The sequence below is a fragment of the Monopterus albus genome, unplaced genomic scaffold (assembly GCF_001952655.1).
Source record: "Monopterus albus unplaced genomic scaffold, M_albus_1.0 scaffold45.1, whole genome shotgun sequence".
NCBI classification, from domain to species: domain Eukaryota; kingdom Metazoa; phylum Chordata; class Actinopteri; order Synbranchiformes; family Synbranchidae; genus Monopterus; species Monopterus albus.
The window spans coordinates 681,876-699,639 of NW_018127925.1; the positions used below are offsets into that span (position 1 = coordinate 681,876).

Here is a 17,764-nt window from a genome sequence, read left to right on the forward strand (position 1 = left end):
ATGGATACACACACACACACACATACACATGCACATACACATACGCCACTATAGTCATAAAAGTGCCGACATTAGTCTTTTTGGTCATGTTTATGGATCACATAAACAACATTGTTGTTCAGTGTACACACTGGTACCATGCAGGCTAAAAGAACCCTGCAGTGTTTCTGTCTACACCTAAATCTTAACATTTTACTGCTGAGCTCATTTGAAGGTGTAACACTGGTTTGTACCTTTTACAGTGAAGTTAATCTTCTCTGTATTAATGGATTGTTTCCCAAATTCTTTACATACGGTACAGATTTGTAGATAAATAAAGCAAAGTCTATTCCATGAACTGAAATTGTTTGTAAAGTGTCTCTGCAACATCTTTCATTATGTGGCATAAAACAAGGCTTCTCCTGACATCTCTTGTCATTTGTTTTTTGTCAGTTGATATATAGGAAGAAAGAGGTGGAAACACCAGCAGCCACTGTGCGGCACTGCTCGGCTCAGCTGTGGGCAAAGTCATATATTAACAATCTGTGAAATGTGTGAGTTTTTAAGAGAATGCATTACTTGAATGAGGCTTACTTCATGTTTTTCAATTAGTAGAGATTCATTTAAGCCTGACAATGTTTACTGTGAGATTAAACTATATTAGAACATCTTACTAAAATCCATGCCCATGCAAATGTTGGAGAAAGAAAACACTAGAATGCCACCTTAGGATTGAAACAGTGGTGGTGCTGAGGAGGCAGACAGTGATGGAAACTCCTTCTTGAGTGGCTCTCATGGGAAATACAAAGACCTTATCACAGAGGTGATTGGGGATGAGATGGGTTGTGCAACACTTGGCTTGACACATTCAGCAATGACATTTAAAGTTCAACATCCACCAGCCGATTGATTTGATGAATGCAAGAAGAAAGCTGATTTGTCAGATATGGCGACACCTGGAATTTGTGAATGTGAAGCTTTGTGCTTCGAAAACAGGAATGTAACACCGTATATTAAATTTGATTGTACAAGAGTGTGGAATTTATATAGTGATATTATGTTACCATTAGCTGACAAACAAATTTGATTATGGTTTACATACAATTTTCATCACCATTGTTGGGGAATAACTAGATACTGTGCATGTAACTTGGTACTGTAATTAAATTACAAAATAATAATTTGGCATATTTCCAGACACTGTGTGTCAGCAAAGCCACTGGGATAAATAACACGATCATAGATAGGCTAACAACAGGCTATCTGTATGTCTAGATAGGCTCCATTCATCCGGTAACATGCACTACATTTTGAATGTTGCTTTTGATTGGTTCTCATTTCACTTTGCACCACCTCTCATCTATCAATCAAATCAATGCACATTGTTCTAAGCAGCCTGACTGTGACCAGCCGACAACGCTGAGGTGAGCGGCCATGTTGCCGGACAAAAACGCTTTTCATTGGTGGAAATTCAACAGCATTTTACTTCTCAAATCATAAAGGGGGTTTGCTTGGTGCCTGTTCATAGGCTACGTGCTTCAGCAGTAATATATAATGTAATAAAAGTCATGTTGAAAATCCTTTAATAAAAGTTTGACAGTAATAAGCGGCGAGTAGCCTACATTTGTGAGGTTTACGCTGCCTGGTTTAATTTTATGTTTGGACTTTTTTGCTTTATTGCCCAGTTCAAAACATTTTAAGAAAAATAATCAAAAAGTAGTTACTTGGTTACATTACCTTGATGAAGTAATTAAAATAGTGACATTACTTATTACATTTTTAACAGGGTAACTAGTAATCTGTAACCTAGTACATTTTAAAAGTAAGCGTCCCAACACTGCTCATCATAAAGCCAAAGCTTTTTTTACACATGAACTGAACAAAAAGCACTGGCACTGTTGTCTGCTACTGTAATACCGTAGTAAATAAAGATACAAATGTCTCAGTGCTATCTTCTGTATACGGGCTATGGCTTCTCTGAAGTGCCCAGTGGAGGACCTCAAAAAATATCTGCCGTCAGTTTCAATAGACCCCCTCTACAGGCAGAGACACTCTGTCTGCACTGTGGTGTTTAGCATTTTCATCAAACCACCATTGATACTGAGACCTTGACTACTACTTCTTTTGTCTCACCACCCCCAAGCTGTGGTCTGGAAAATGTAAAGTATACCTATGTGGACTCATTCACTCCTTTCTTCCAGAGCGATATTAGACACAGCCGAGCTGCGTGCATCTACAAACTTGATACAAACCTTGAATTCCTTTTGTGCATACAAGAAACCACATTTGCATGAGTAAGATTATGACAAATCTTGCCATACCTGACCACTAGTTGCCCACAGTGAGCTCCTGTCTTTGTTGATTTCCTGTTGTTCTTCTGATCAGCCATCTGCTTGCACAGCTGTTCTTCATTTGCTCAGTAGTTAAAACCAGAGGGATGTGGCATCATAAAGCTGCTTTAAACAGTGATTTGTAATGGAAGGAACAGGCTAATAATGTCATCCTGCTGACTGGGGCATCACATCAGAAAGCTCTTTTATATCTTTCAAGAGGGCATGCACAAAAAAAAAAATTTTTTTTTTTTTTATACTGTGGAGAACATGTTGCTCTGGGCTGTTAGAAAGGATTACATTTAGCCCATGGTCGTTTCCTTCAAAAACCAAATAAATGTGTCACGATTCCTGCCCTGACCCTGTTGGCTTCATTCATTCTTCCATCTCTTCAGCCAAGATCCAACTTCTCCAGGCCTTGCATTTCCATGAACTCCTGCGGTCTCCTACCATTTCTCCATCCATATGTCCTCTGACTTTTCCTCTTCCCCCTGATTCACCTGTATGCTTGTTCCTTGCCTGATCCTCATTACCAGTCCTGCCCTGCCTACTACTGTACACACGTTTCTGTTTCCCTCATTAGTTCTCCTGTGTATATACACCAGCATTCTTTGGCCTGGTGTTTAGTTCTATCTGTTCATTATCTGTTTTCATCTGCCTCAATCTTGACCTCTCACTGTTTTTGAACCTTGCTTGTTCCACTCGCTTCTTGTCTGGATTGCCTGTGGGCTTGTTTGAGCCCGATTATCTGCCTGCCTGTCAAACTGGGGGTGATTGTTCCTATGCTGTCAAACAGGTCCAAATGAGTAATGCCAGATTTTCTAATGTTAGCTAAGGTTATCTTGATATTTTGATTCATCAACTAAATGTGGATTAGAAAAGATGGATTCCGAGATAGGTTCACACTCTTGTGGTCGAAACCATGATCAGCTGGTTTCCCATTGGCAATATGCAAATGTCAAAAGATAGAATGTGATCTGTCACCCCAGCACAGCCAGAAAGAAAGGTTGGGTCCAGAGAAAGATTGTGATTTGGGTTCAAGTAAATACTACACAAAAAACTTATTGGTTTAAAATTGAAAATAAGCTGTTGTTTCCCATTAGAAAGTTTTACATTTTTCTGCACACCCACCCACCCCAATTTCGTCCCTATGCAGGAAGACGTGATCATTCTTTATGTCACTTTGACTTTAGCTCCTATTGTAATTACTACAGCTGCAATAAGATTTTAAAAGAAGGAGAAACAGAGAAAATAAGAGTTGTGCAAGCAGGCAGCTAGATTGGGGCAAGGTTAAGTGGGAAAAGAGGAAGATGATGAGATTGGAGGAAAGAAGGCCAAGGACCAGAGGTGAGGGATGTAGAGAGGGTGGGAAAACAGAAGACAGGTTCATAAGAAGAAGAAAAAAAGATCAAAAGGTTATAAATGAAAGAGGAAATTAAGGTGACCTTATTATCTAGCAGAACGACTCTCTTACCCCGACTCAAATAACCCAACACCCTGATTATTAGTATGTATGGTGGTTTATGTCTACATATGATCTGTACTGTACTGTGTGTAATCTACAGACAGGAGCCCTGATAGAGACAATTGTTATGGTTGTTCAGTGTTTAATCATTTTGGCTGTTGTTTCTCATTTCATGCGTTTTTCTTGGTTTTGTTGCCAGACAGAATAACAAATGACGCACTTTATGGCAAAAACAGATGTGTGAGTCGGGATAGTTGAGCACAAGCCACCCTTTTTATGGAGTGTTCATATTCTACCGCCCTGCAGACAGGAACCAGAACAAAAACTGCAGGGATTATACACCCCATCTTAAACTCTCCCTCTCTGCCTTTATGTCTCTCTGCCTCTCCTTCCCTCTTACCTCCTCTCTTTCTTTTCAGTGTTTCTTTTTCTCTGGCTTGGTATCTCTTCTTTTCATGCTCATTTTCTTCCTCTGTCGTGATTTCTCTCAGTCTCCCTCTGATTTAATAAAGGCAGCAGAATAAAGAGTTTACACTCAAAGAAAAATCATTCAGGAAGCTAGGAAAATAGAAATAGCTGCACACACACATGCACACTAGTATGTACGGTCTCAAAGCCCTCACACAAAAACGCATGCTCTATATATCATTATCATGGGGTTCCAGGCAGCAGATAATCCCGTAACAGTTGACATTTAGCAGCCTGTTCACATAGACACACTCAGTAGAAGCCCCGATTAACTCTGTTCATTAACACATTTTCTGAAGGCAAGATCAACACCATCTAGCAGGAGTTACAGGCCCTCAAATGTTACACAGCTAAATACAAGGGTGATCCTTTACTTCTTTCACTCCTGATTGGGAGTTCTGGCGTCTGCCCATCTGTCTTTCTTCTTCTCCATCAATCCCCTTTTTCCCCATACTGTCAAAATCTTGCTCATACATTTTCTGTCATCACTACTTCTGTCCAATCCTTGCCTTTCACATGCCTCTCAAGCCCATCAGCTCATGGGTTTCATGTTTTAAATATCAGTCTGTTTCTTCATTCTGCTTTTCAGACCTACAGTTGTAAAGTCAACCGCCACCCCATCACCACCCAATCCATCAGGGCAATCCAGGCACTCCACGATCCATTCTTAGGCTTTCTTCTCCACCACCACCAGCGTCTAGACCTCAGGGGATCTACCCATCTCCTATCTACACTGGGCTTCCTGTTCGAAAGAAGCACTAAACCACAGGGTCTAATTCCCAAATCCTCCTCCTGTGTTCAACCTAAACAAACATCCTTTTGCACTCTTATTTGATCGCTCCTTATTGAAATACAGCATCAGGAATTTGCATTGCATCTTCATTACTCTGCAGTGTGCAGGGCTGCTTGCATCTACCCAAACTGTCAAGTACTTACAATAACCCTAGCTTTTACCTATCAAGTATATGTGGTTACCTAACCAGGCTCAGGACTCTGGAAAGACTTGGCTCTTTGACTAATACAATGCAAGCATTAACCATCAGTTTAGTTATACTGTGATGGTCTTATTGTCAGACCTGCCCAACAAAGCCACAAGCAACCAAGACACACTTGTTTTGCTGGTAAGTATCCTGGATTAATACGTTGCCTTATGTCAAGTTTTCCGGCACATTAAACATATAACAGCTGAGAGGTTCATTTTGTACGCTTGCTATAAATGTTACTTTAATTGATGGCAGCAGTTATCATTTGGGCCAGACAAATCAGTGGTCACGGGCCAGAAATTTCATTTTTTAAACTAAGACAACAGGCTAAAATATCTGCTTTTTATTGCCTTTTATTGCAACTTAATGTTTGAAGGCAGTCAGCTATGTGTGATGAGCTGCTGCCTTACTAAATCAAGTGCTCATTTTATGCAGATTGCAAGCAGAATTTAATGTAATGTGCAAATTTACCTTGTTCTTCCATTCACATATCTCTGGCCCAGAGTATGGTAGCATAAAATAATACAAAATATAAGTCAGGCACAACCACTTTAGTCTGGTCTGTGCTGATCAGTTTATATTTCTCCCATATTAAGACTTTTTTCCTCCAGAAATGTAAAGTGTTTTTGTATTTTGAAGAACAGTGGAATTACATTATTGTAGGGAGTAGAAGCAGCTGTGGATCAAACTGTGGCAGTTACAGTGCAGGGGACAGTTCATTACTTTAATGGTAGTATATGAAAACATGTTAAAAGTTATTCAGAACTTGCCTAAACTACCATTTTGCTAATGTTCTCTTTATCTTGTGTTCTCAGAGATGAATTTCCATCAAGAACCCAGAAACCCAGTCTGATGCAGTATGTGTTTTACCCTATGTGTTTGTGTGCCTGCTGGTCAATGCAACAGCTTGAGGGCAGATTTATCTGACAACAGAAATGGATGAGTTCAGTGAACTAATTACACAGTTGAAATGTATTCATCCATATTTATGGGTAATCTCAGTCTTATCAGGTACTGATTATGCCCAAGCGATGAGAAGAAACTCATGACTCTGTCACTGAGAGTACAACAGTTTTGGTATGTACAGTACAACATTGTTGCCTTGGGGGAGCACGTACTGTACAGTGGACTTCAAAGTGGCTCCTCTGAGACTCTAGAAGCATATAAAGAAAGGTCTTTAGTTCATGAACGGTCACCCCAGACACGAGCTAGAAATGAGACACAGTATATATATAAAGTTTGTGCAAAAACTGCTTGTCTGTTTCCTGTTAATCTCCCTCTTTAATTTCATTCTCAATTCTCTGTTTCTCTTTGTCGGGTCTCTTTACCCAGCACTTGCAATTCTCCTCTCCTCCACATCATCGCCTTATGTTTTTTTTACATTCTCCAACTTGATGCCGTGAAAGGAACATCATCACAAAAGCCTCACTCCAAAATACCCTGGCAGAGGCCGGGAGGAAACACAGTTGGAACATTTAAAAAAAGAAAGAATCACCCAGAGAGACACAGAGAAAGAGAGCAACAGAGTCATGCATGTAATTTTCCTGTTGATTTCGCTGACAGACATTGAAATCAAGCTTGAGAGAGGAAGAAAGAGAGATTGAGAAGGAAAGAGTCATTACTGTAATCTAACATCCTGTGTTCTCCTACTATTATTGCCCCTGCAGGATCTTCCGTCCTCTGATTAGTCCTACACATCCTGCCACAAAAGGTACACAGATGCACACACAACACTGTCATGCACACTCACTCCTAGAACTGTGAAAGCATGCAACCCAAACTTTGATTGTCACGGCCATGTGCACCCACACCTGCATGTCTCCACACAAATGCTCATGCCGTAATTCTCTGGTTTGTCACAGCATTGTTCACCTCAGTCTTATAAAACAGATTTTTATATATAATAAAAAAAAAAGACAGTTGAACTGTAGGACAGACAAAAGAAGGGAAAATGAAAGAAAAAGAAGGGATACATGTGTATTTGAATACAGACTGATGGAGGAGGGAGATTCCTGAAAGGATGTATCTAAATGAAAGAGAGATTGTTTTGCTTATGTTCTCAGAAGGAGGATTCCTGACTGTCCTGCATGTGATATACAGTATGTTCATGGTTCTGTCTCATTATTCAACATGCTTTATTACTGGAGATGGAGTTTATTCCCCTTCAACAGGATGTCACACCAGACTGTCAAAGGGCCTTATCTCACTGTTATGACAACGTATTTTGTGTGACCTGTCCTCCCAAGTGCCAACTCAGATCCCCGCACAATTTGTTTTCTGGCTTTTCTTTATTGTCACTTATGTAAATTTTATTGTAAGTTGTAAAAGTTCTACACTTGTGTTGTTTAGGCTTTATGTGGGTTTGATAAATTCAGTTTTTTTTTTACTTCTACAGTTTTGGTAGGTGATATTTTAAAAATACAATGAGAGAAATTCAGAACAGTTTAGACTTTATTATTAAATAAGAAGACTCGACTATCCACTACCAGTGTCAGTCATAGACCATTTCAGTCATTCAAACTTGAACAGTTTCAACCAAAATAAATAGATTTTAAAAAATCAAGATATACTTAACATACACCAAAAAATCACATACTACACTTTTATGTCAATGCTAACATAATTATGTACAATATGGACCTTTGCTGTATATACTAGACAGGATATATATTTATAAAAACAAATGTAAGAATGCTACAAAGGTCACTTCTGCTGCAGCCAACCAGCATGTTACAGCCTTCAAAACGAGCATGCTAGCTTTCCCCTAACAAAGCAGAGGGTTTACTGCTTCTGTTTATGTGCTGTTGTTAGCATGGTGTTAAGAGAGGGGTGTAAATCTTCTGTAGAAATTGCTATATGAAAAACCACAAGCCAAAGTGACATCCTGTTAAATCTCCAATTTCCATGAGCATTTAAATACTGTGTTTCACAAAGGGAGTCATCCTCTTGCTCCCCATATCCGTATATGAATAAATGTAATCATCTTAAATTCACCTGCCACTGTGACATTTACACCGAAATCTCTTTGGCTGAATTCATTTAAGAGTTAAAATTAACCATCATTCTGTTTTCCTTTCTTTTCTTCATCGGCTTCAAGATAAACAAAGATCTAAATTCACCATTACAAATAATCTTGGAAAAATAAGATGATTTCAGTGCTTTTTAAATTTTCATATTTAATTTAAGCTTGACATCTAAACCTCTGCCATAATTTTAACTGATAAATCCATATACTGCTGTTTTGTTTTGTGTTGCACACAGCATGTACTACCACAAAGGAGTAATGGTTGAATGTAGCTACTATTTCACAGTGGCATTTAGCTTAGCTTAAGCATATTCAAGAAGGATGCACACTCAGCCTGTCATGATATGAAATGTTGATTAGTTATCATAACAAAAGTAATAAAGAAACATGTAAGGTATGTTGAATTTTCTGTTTTACCCTTTGTGCCACATAGCCACACATACAGTATACTGTTAATGACAGAACATCACGTTTTGTAATACAATTTTATTTTCTTTCGAACTTTACCTCATTGTGCCCTTTACTAAATGAACTGTGGACATACCACATTTCTGGTACTCCCGAATTTAAAATTACACACGCTGCTAGATGAGTGTTAGAGACCGAGGGGAAGTGACAGAGCTCACATGGCAAAATCTTCATGTTCAGTTGATCAGTTTTCAAGCTCGATCAGAAAGCTGTCTGGATGCTGCTTGAACACTGGCTCGAGTGCAAAGCCTCTAATTCTGCCACCCTTGGATCTTTGCCTTGCGAGTGTTTCTCTGCTGCACTAGCGCTTTACTGCTGTGATAATGGTTGTGAATTGCTTGTGAATTGTTTGTTTCATGCTGTATGTCACTTCTTTTCTCCTTCATGCAATGTGATTTATGCATTGTGATCATCTTGAAGAGGCCAGACAAGCTCTTTTGATCCTTAGAGCTGAAGCGCCACATCTGACTTTAAACAGGAGCCTCACATGAATCCAACAGTCCAACAGAGGAATTCTATGAACACCACTTCAGGTAATACAGATAAAATGCATGTTTGTGCTTATATCTCTGACAAAGGTCTGTGTAGATGACATTTCATGTCCCTCAACAGGTTGTTCCTAAAGATACAGTATGTGAATATACAAACCAAAGTAACATTCATTAAATATGCTTTATTCATTTGATGTTACCTTAGAGTCAGAGGACTGTGAGTGCTGAGTCAGCCAGAGCAAATTGGTTTGTCACTAATTTGGTAAAGTTGGCTAATTAACAGCATGATATTCTTCAAGACATCCACTAAACCCGATACCACATTTCCTGCACATGTTGATTCTGGCATACTGCAGATAACTTTTGTGAGTTAACTAGTTCGAATATTTGAAGAGGATGGTAAAAGAGGCAGAAGTTGTTTTGTGAGACTCTCCCCCTGTAAAAAAAAATGAGTCTATAGGATATTTGCACCAGCAGCTTAATTTGGCCAACAGTTACAGCAAGGGAGGAAAGTAGGTAACATTGTATGTAGAGTGACAAAAACATTGTTTGACACAGGTAACAATCTTTGGAAACCTTGTCCTGCAGAACACTTTAGATTGGTTGTGGAGGAAAATTTGATTCTGCCATCATTTTTGTCACTTGGCTTCTTTTTCTTCCAGGAGTAGCCAAACTCCTGTATCACACTCTGAGCCCTGAATACTGCATCCACTTTGTAGTGCCTTCCAGTTCTAATCCTAATTCTAAGATAATTTTGGGACAAAGGCAGTTCAACGCAACCCATCTGTTAGAGTTTGTTCTCGCTCAGTGAGATTTCATATGACTGTTTGATATTTTTGTCAGGTGGATAATAAGGTGAAATTGTGGCCATGCAGCTTTCAAGTTACATAAGGATATAAGAAATAAACTGATTTCCAGCAATGCAAAGTAGATAAAAACAAGCGTTCAGATTCAGAAAGTGAGAGGCCTCAACCTGACACTTAGGACGATATTAAGCGCTCTCATTATCTGGTGTCTTAAACAACTGTTTTCATAAGTGCTCTAAATCTTGACCTCTTCACATCCCTGAAGCATATCACGCTCATCACAACAAAAAAAAAGCTGAGACCTTGTGATGAATTCAGCTTGACATGCTCTAATCTCATTCTTTTCCTCTACAGAGTCAGGTATGCTTCACCGATTGCTTTTGCTTGACCTAAGGTCTCATGTTTCTTGAATGCTGCCTGGCCAACAAAAAAGACAAGAAGCTGTTGTTGAGCCTGGGCATTAGTAGTAAATGGGTTCCCACAGGCTATCAGAAACTGGCTAATTAAGTGTTATCATGATTGTGGTTATCTACTCCTTCTGTCCACCCAGCTTTTGCCTATAAATGTGTTTATACAAGTGGTGGGAAGTAAGACACAGCACATTTACTCAAATACTTTCATTTTTGGTACATAATACTACTCTACTACAATTCACATTCTGCTTTTTAACCCACTACATTTATCTTACTGCCACACTTAATTGTTAATTTTAAGATTTTACATAAAGTTATGAAATATGTCATTGTTAAATGTTAAATAATTTCCACTCTATTGATATGGCCCCAGCACGGTGGCACAGTGGTTAGCGCCGTTGCCTCACAGCGCGAAGGTTCCAGGTTCGGGCCCCACCTGGGACCTTTCTGTGTGGAGTTTGCATGTTCTCCCCGTGCTTGCGTGGGTTCTCTCCAGGTACTCCGGCTTCCTCCCACAGTCCAAAGACTTCTAGCTTGTGTTGATTGGTGTCTCTAAATTGCCCATAGGAGTGCATGTGCGTGTGTGTGGTTGTTTGTCTATGTGTTAGCCCTGCGATGGATTGGCGACCTGTCCAGGGTGTACCCCGCCTTCGCCCGATTGCGCGATGGATTGGCGACCTGTCCAGGGTGTACCCCGCCTTCGCCCGATTGCCGGCCGGGATTGGCTCCGGCCCCACCCGTGACCCCGCTCAGGGATTAGGCGGTAGAAAATGAATGAATGATATGGCCCCTTCCTATTAAACGCAGTTAAGTTCTGTTGTCACATTTCAGCTCCTAGCATTTCCACCAAATATTTTTTCCTCAGAATTTCTCTGTTGACTTAATTTCAATAACAGTTTGAGGCCCAAAGAAGTGAATCAATTTTCTACTCTATTAGTCATCTTATGGCTTCTCAGGTTTAACCAAACTGGTGACACTTTGGAGTCAGTATATAAAGTATTTATGTACATAAAGTATTTAAGACTGGCTCAACCTCAGCCAGCTACAACAGTACACTTCTGCTTATGGATTGATGCACCAATATTTTTTGCTTTCTCGCCAAGAATTAGATGAAAAGATTGATACTGTGTCTGTGTAATAAATATGTAGCTGGAGCTATGCCCTTTTCATATCACATTTATCATCAACTGCTTACACACACACATACCACTCGTCTGTAGTGTTAGTTGTGCCCCATGAAGAGATTTGTATCTGCTGTCTGACAGCTGCTCTGTCCCATATTAATACAATACACTACATCCATCTCTTTCGTTTTCCTGCCCTCTTTGGCTCAGTACTTTTCTTTCACCTCCTCTGCTTCCCACTCATATCCTTTATATTTCAGTGCATTCCTAAATCCTTTTAAAATGTCAGACAACACTTATATGCCAATGAATTTTATCAGTTATATAAAAAGCCTTTGCAACTTTGTTCTATGTGTCATAAATCCAGTCATTTTAACTATATGTCTTTCAGCTACAAAAATAAGCCATCACAAACCTTTGAGGTATGATGAGGACTTGTTTCACCTGATCATCTCATACCTTGTTCTCCCCTTTCTCCTTCTCTGTACCCTGATGATTTTCTTCTTCTCTTCTTCTACTCCTTTAGCTATGGTACTAAGCTCTGTTATAGGTTTATGTGTCTCGTTTTGGAATAAAACAACAGTGTAATGATTAGAATCTGGAACTAGTGGGAGTGTATGGGTGTGTAATACACACGTTGTGGGGATGTAAATCTTTTAACACAGTCCCACTGTCCTTGAAACCTAAATCATTATCCTACATATCAGAGTGATGACTTGGCTTCAGGTTAGGGGAAGGGTTAGGGCTAAGGTTAGGCAAACAGTAGTTATGGTTAAGATTAGGTTAAGTCTCCAGGAAATGAATGTAAATCAATGTGTGTGTATGTGTGTGTGTGTGTGTGCGTGTGTGTGCTTCTTTTTGTAACAGCAGGGGGCACTGCTGCTCCTTAAATGATAGCATGTTCTGCTGACCATAGATTATGTTGAATATCTTGCTCTAGTGAAGCCAGAGGGAAAACATAATCCACAAACAACAATATTAGCCTCTTGTTAGTTTCTTATTTAATAACAACCCAGTATCTTAAAACTTAGAGTTTAATTCCCTGGCATCGGGTTTCCCCTTCATGTTCTGATTACTGCATCTATTTGAATTTATCACTGTTTCCAGTAAAAACAATAAAACCACATGCTCAGACCTCATCTGCACTCTCTGGCACCTGATGCTCCGATCTTGATCCATGTGTACAAAGACTTATACTGCTTACATTTTTTAAAATCTAAAATAAAACAAGACCCCGTGACCCCGTTCAGAGACTAAGCGGTAGAAAATGAATGAATGAATGAATAAAACAAGACCAGTCTAGCAAATTAATTTTGTGGTTTCATGTTTGATAGCTTCATCTATGGGTGACTGTTTTGAACAATAACACTTTCTATTACTGTGACAGCCACAAGTAAAAATGTCCTACTCATTTTGAAAATGTGCAAAAAAACAGACTAGAAACATAGAAGCAGCTATCCTGCAATAATTATAAATAATTATGATTAACAGGGTAATGGTCATCACCTGTTGACTCCCTACCCCTAACTGTGAGATCTTGGCAACTAATAACTTATCACAGGCCTAGATACAAACCCAGTAAAGTTATTTGTTTGTTTGTTTAATGATCACTCATGTGCTCTTTTAAGAGAGAAAAGGGATCTGACCTGGAGATTTTTTTATTTTGCAAGGGATGTGGTATATAAAGAGGTGTGTATAATAGCACAGACATATTTAATATCATGTCTATGACAAATACCGTCTGTCCGACAGCAATGAAACGCACATTGTGTTAATGACGTCACCGTGTATCCCAGAAGCCTCGTCACCAGGAAGTGGTATGCCGGAGAGGTCTTGGTTTTTATTTTGACAATGATGGAGGAAGAAGAATTTGTGTTTGCGGAGGATTTGGAGGCTATTTTACATCTAACCCCAGAGGTGCAATTAGCAATTGAACAGGTAGTCGATTAACTTTGTTACTGTTGTAGTTTTTTTTTTTTACTTTATTGCTGGGCTTCCTAAAAATCAGCCAGCTGTTAGCACGTAAACACTACGACCGCTAGCTATTACACCTTGAGATCCCCCACGACTTTTAACGATTGTGTGGTTTAGCTTACAGAAAGTTTGCCAGATTGTTGTTGTACGTTATGTGTAACGTTAGTTCACGAAGCTGTATTGGCCATTCATCCTTAGGTAGCTGTTGTCGTGAATGTTAAGCACCTGTAATTACACACGCCTCATTTATCCAGCAGCAGGTTACATCAAATACACCATCAAATAGTCCGCGTAGCGCTGCTAGCAACAATTTTTGGACTAAAACGTCTTTTGTATTCCGTGTGCCAGGTTTTCCCCAGCCAAGACCCACTGGACAGAGCAGATTTCAATGCTGTGGAATACATCAACACATTGTTCCCCACCGAACAGGTACAGTGAAATGACAGAAACATCCACAGCTGGGATCACCCTTGGGATAGGCATACTATAACCCAGATAGCAAAATATTGTTATTATTATAATATTAGATAGCAAAATATAACAGGCATTTTTCAAAGCAGACATTTTGACGTGTCACTTTGGGAAAAGCACAGATGTTACCTATATTGTAATATAACAACGGTCCTGCTTTGTTAAGGCGTCCCAGTAAGACAAGACAGTAAACCAGTTAACCAAATTGCGGTTCATGACATTGATTGCGCTTTTAAATTTTAGGGGAAAACAATTAAACAAACAAATAGATGAAACAGTTTCAGGATAAAAACAACAAAAAAACAGATAATGTATGTTTATAATGCGCATGCTGCTCATTAATGCTGTATATTGGTGCACATGTCTGTGACTGGGTAAGCATATGCATATGTCAGTGTGTGTATTGTTAATCCCAAATTTACACTTTAAAAAGGGATAATTACATCATCTCCAAGAGGGGTCACTGTAACCCTAATGTTTGCTTACATACTGGAGAAGGGGTCACAGTAGTGTACATACATTTTCACCTAATTGGGGGCAACTGTGGTTCAGTGGGTAGAGCAGTCGTCTCCAAACTGGAGGGTTGGGATTCGAACTGGAGTTTCGAATCACAGTGCCGGCAGTCCCCATGTCTAAGTGTCCTTGGGCCAGATACTGAACCCCCAAGTTATTGCTTATCTACTTTATATTTCATTTGTATTGTGTGGCATTCATGTGGACTGCAAAGTGTCTTTGACAGAATTTTTCAACTTTGGGTCAAGCATTGTGATTTTTAGGATGTAAGATTCTTGTTTCTCATTCTTATTTTCCTGACCTGCTATCTTTATCTGCAGTCTTTGGCTAATATTGATGATGTCGTAAACAAGATTCGTCTGAAAATTCGGTGAGTAGATGTAAACAATATAATGATACATTTTTTGTTTCTGCTTGTATTTTACCTAGGGCTGGGCAATAAAACGATAAAGATAGTTATTGTGAAATGACTTTTTCTTGATAGAAATATAAGACATACATTTCTGACTGAACACATTGCATCTATGTTTTGATATACAACACGTACAGCCAATGATAATGAGCATAGCATTGTGCCAAACAAGCCATGTAGCTGGAATAGAGTTACAGACACATGGCTGGTTAGGTTGACGAACACAGCACAGTGCATAGGAGTAGCAGCTGGCAGCAGCACACATGCTAACCTTTGGGCTGCTACAGCCGTGCACAACAGTATATCATGACTGGGAGCAAGATAAAAGAGAAAATGGCAACAGAAAATGTTAACAAAAACTCATGTGACAGCTTTATTGAAGAAGACACTCCAACGGACAGCCCAAGGCCCAAAAGTTGTTGAAAAGAAGGGTTCAGAGGAATTCCGTAGCATGGAGGTATTTTAGCTATTTAAAGTCCGACAAGAAGCAGAGCAGTGTGCACTGCGAAATGTGTCAAAAGCATGTTCCCACAAAGACAGGTAATACCACATCTTTTTTACCGTCTGAAGCCCAGTATTAAACACTAAATGATTAAATACTGAAGTATCAGTAAGCTCCGACATTAAGGGCTTCTCTATTGATACCGAAGAAGTTAAGAAAGCAGATTTCCTATTTATTATTGCTACATAAAAGTTATCTTGCACATTTTTATCCCACCAACTCCGTTTCTAATTAATACTTTAGTCTATGCTGCATTTTCACTTTCCTGAATCCAGAAGACAGCGCTGTCACTTGGAACCTCAGTGCAAGGGCCGGGAGCAGCTCTGTCTCACACACTGTAGCATCCTGCAGTGCACACATGGCAGACTTAACTACAGAATGTGTGGTTACGTTGACAATGCTCGTTGTAGCAAGTCTTTTCTATGTAGTGCACAAACACGAGCAATCTGTGGAAACATCTAGTGGAGGTCCATTGCATACAGGCGAAAAATTGCACAATATTCAAAATATGTGAACATGGAAACAGTGTTTCTAATTGTTATTTTGTGCCACATTTAACAGCCGTCTGGACGACAACATCAGGACGGTGGTGAGAGGCCAGACCAATGTGGGCCAGGATGGCAGACAGGTGTGTTGAGCTGCAAGTCTTAAAGGAATATACTGCAGAGCAAGAAAAAAGGAATGTGCATTAGGAAAATAAAAATATAAAAGTACTTATGAATATAAAAAAATATATATATACACAGTTTAGATGAGGTTTTCAGATAGCGATAGATACATACACTGAAGGTTGTCATTCTGTTATACAATCATGGGTTAAGTCTTCATCAGTGTGACGGACCGGGGGCAGAAACTGTCCTTGGGTCTGGTTCTTTTGGCACACAGTGACCTGTAGCGCCGTCCAGAGGGGAGGAGTTAAACAATTTGTGTCCGTGGTGTGAGGGGTCTGCAGAAATCTTCTCTGCCCTCCTATTGACCCATGAGGTGTACATCTCCTCCATGGAGGGCAGGCTGGCACCAGTGATCTTTTCTGCAGTCCTGACTGTCCGCTGAAGTCTGTTCCTATCCTGTTTGGTGGCTGAGCAAACCAGACAGTGATGGAAGATCAGTGAACAGACTCGACTGTACAGCCTGACTGGCAAATGCCAGTTGTGAGCACAGGTTGTACTGGAGAACGTCAGGCCTTCATGCTACCTTCATGGAGTTTGTTTCTGACAGTTTACTCATTAAAATGCTGGTGGTCACGTAGGGCTCTCGCCATGCTCCTCCTGTTCCTCCTTGCACAAAGGAGCAGATACTGGTCCTGTTCCTGGGCTGCTGCCCAGTCCAGCTCTCCTGGTGTATTGGCTGGTCTCCTTGTATCTCCTCCATGCTCTTGAGACTCTGCTGGGAGACACAGCAAACCTTGCGACTGCATGTATGGATGTGCCTTCTTGGAGTAACTGGACTCAATTGGGCTACAGGTACTGCCTCATGCTACATACTCTGCTAAGACACTAGCAAAGCACAAACCTTGAGAAGAGTTGGTCGGGAGGGATAAGGAGAGATCATGTGGCCACCACCCGGAAAAACATTTCCTTTTTGACGATTGTCTTGCTTTTGCCTCTTCATCACCTGTTGTCACTTGCATTTGCACCAAAGCAGGTGAAACTGATTCACAGTCACTTCCTGAATGGACAGATTGATATCCCTGAAGTTTAATTGGCTTGGTGTTATACTGTGATGATTAAGTGGTTTTTTTAAAATTTTATTAGCAGTTTGTTATGTTGTTGGTGGGTGTGATAGAATGATGCTTGCACTAAACAGTAGAACTGTCCTCAGAAGTTGATTGATATGTGTGTTAGTATATGATAGAAGCACACTGTAGAAACCGTAGTGAGGGATCCTTCTCCTGGAGTTAGAACAGTGTCATTGGCCTCTGCCATCTCCTGCTCTTTCCTTTGTCCACACTGCTTCCATGGAAAAGGACAAGATGACTCAGATCCATTCTTCTTTATGGAAAACGCATCCGGGAAATAGATTGTGTGTAAATACTTGTATTTCATTTAAACCCAGGCTTTTGAGTCTTTGCTTTTCCTTGTGGGGGCATGACGGAAAAGAACAGCCCCTGCTGATTTAATCCAGCTGTGGCTTAAAGGGAATGGGACACCTGATGGGTGAGCCATGTATGTTCTGAGCAGTTGACATGATTAAGTATGCTTTGTCGTCAGGGTGTCTGGCCTGGTGGCCCTATCTTTTCCAGCTAGCTACTGTTTAGTAGCAGAAACACTAAATCCCCTCCAGGCCAGTAACATTACACAGTCACTCACAATCATTTCACTTTGCTTTTCTATGCACACT

At 40.0% G+C, this 17,764-nt stretch overlaps 1 protein-coding gene across 1 annotated transcript in view; it reads left to right on the forward strand.

Annotated features, from left to right (window-relative positions):
• Positions 1–13,292: 13,292 nt before the first annotated feature.
• Positions 13,293–17,764, forward strand: part of vps53 (VPS53 subunit of GARP complex) — a 25,132-nt gene continuing 20,660 nt past the window's right edge. The window contains exons 1-4 of the mRNA XM_020600141.1: positions 13,293–13,490; positions 13,875–13,955; positions 14,831–14,880; positions 15,986–16,052. Coding sequence (XP_020455797.1) covers positions 13,404–13,490; positions 13,875–13,955; positions 14,831–14,880; positions 15,986–16,052 — 285 coding nt within the window. The 5' untranslated portion in view covers positions 13,293–13,403. The remainder of the gene's footprint in view (positions 13,491–13,874; positions 13,956–14,830; positions 14,881–15,985; positions 16,053–17,764) is intronic.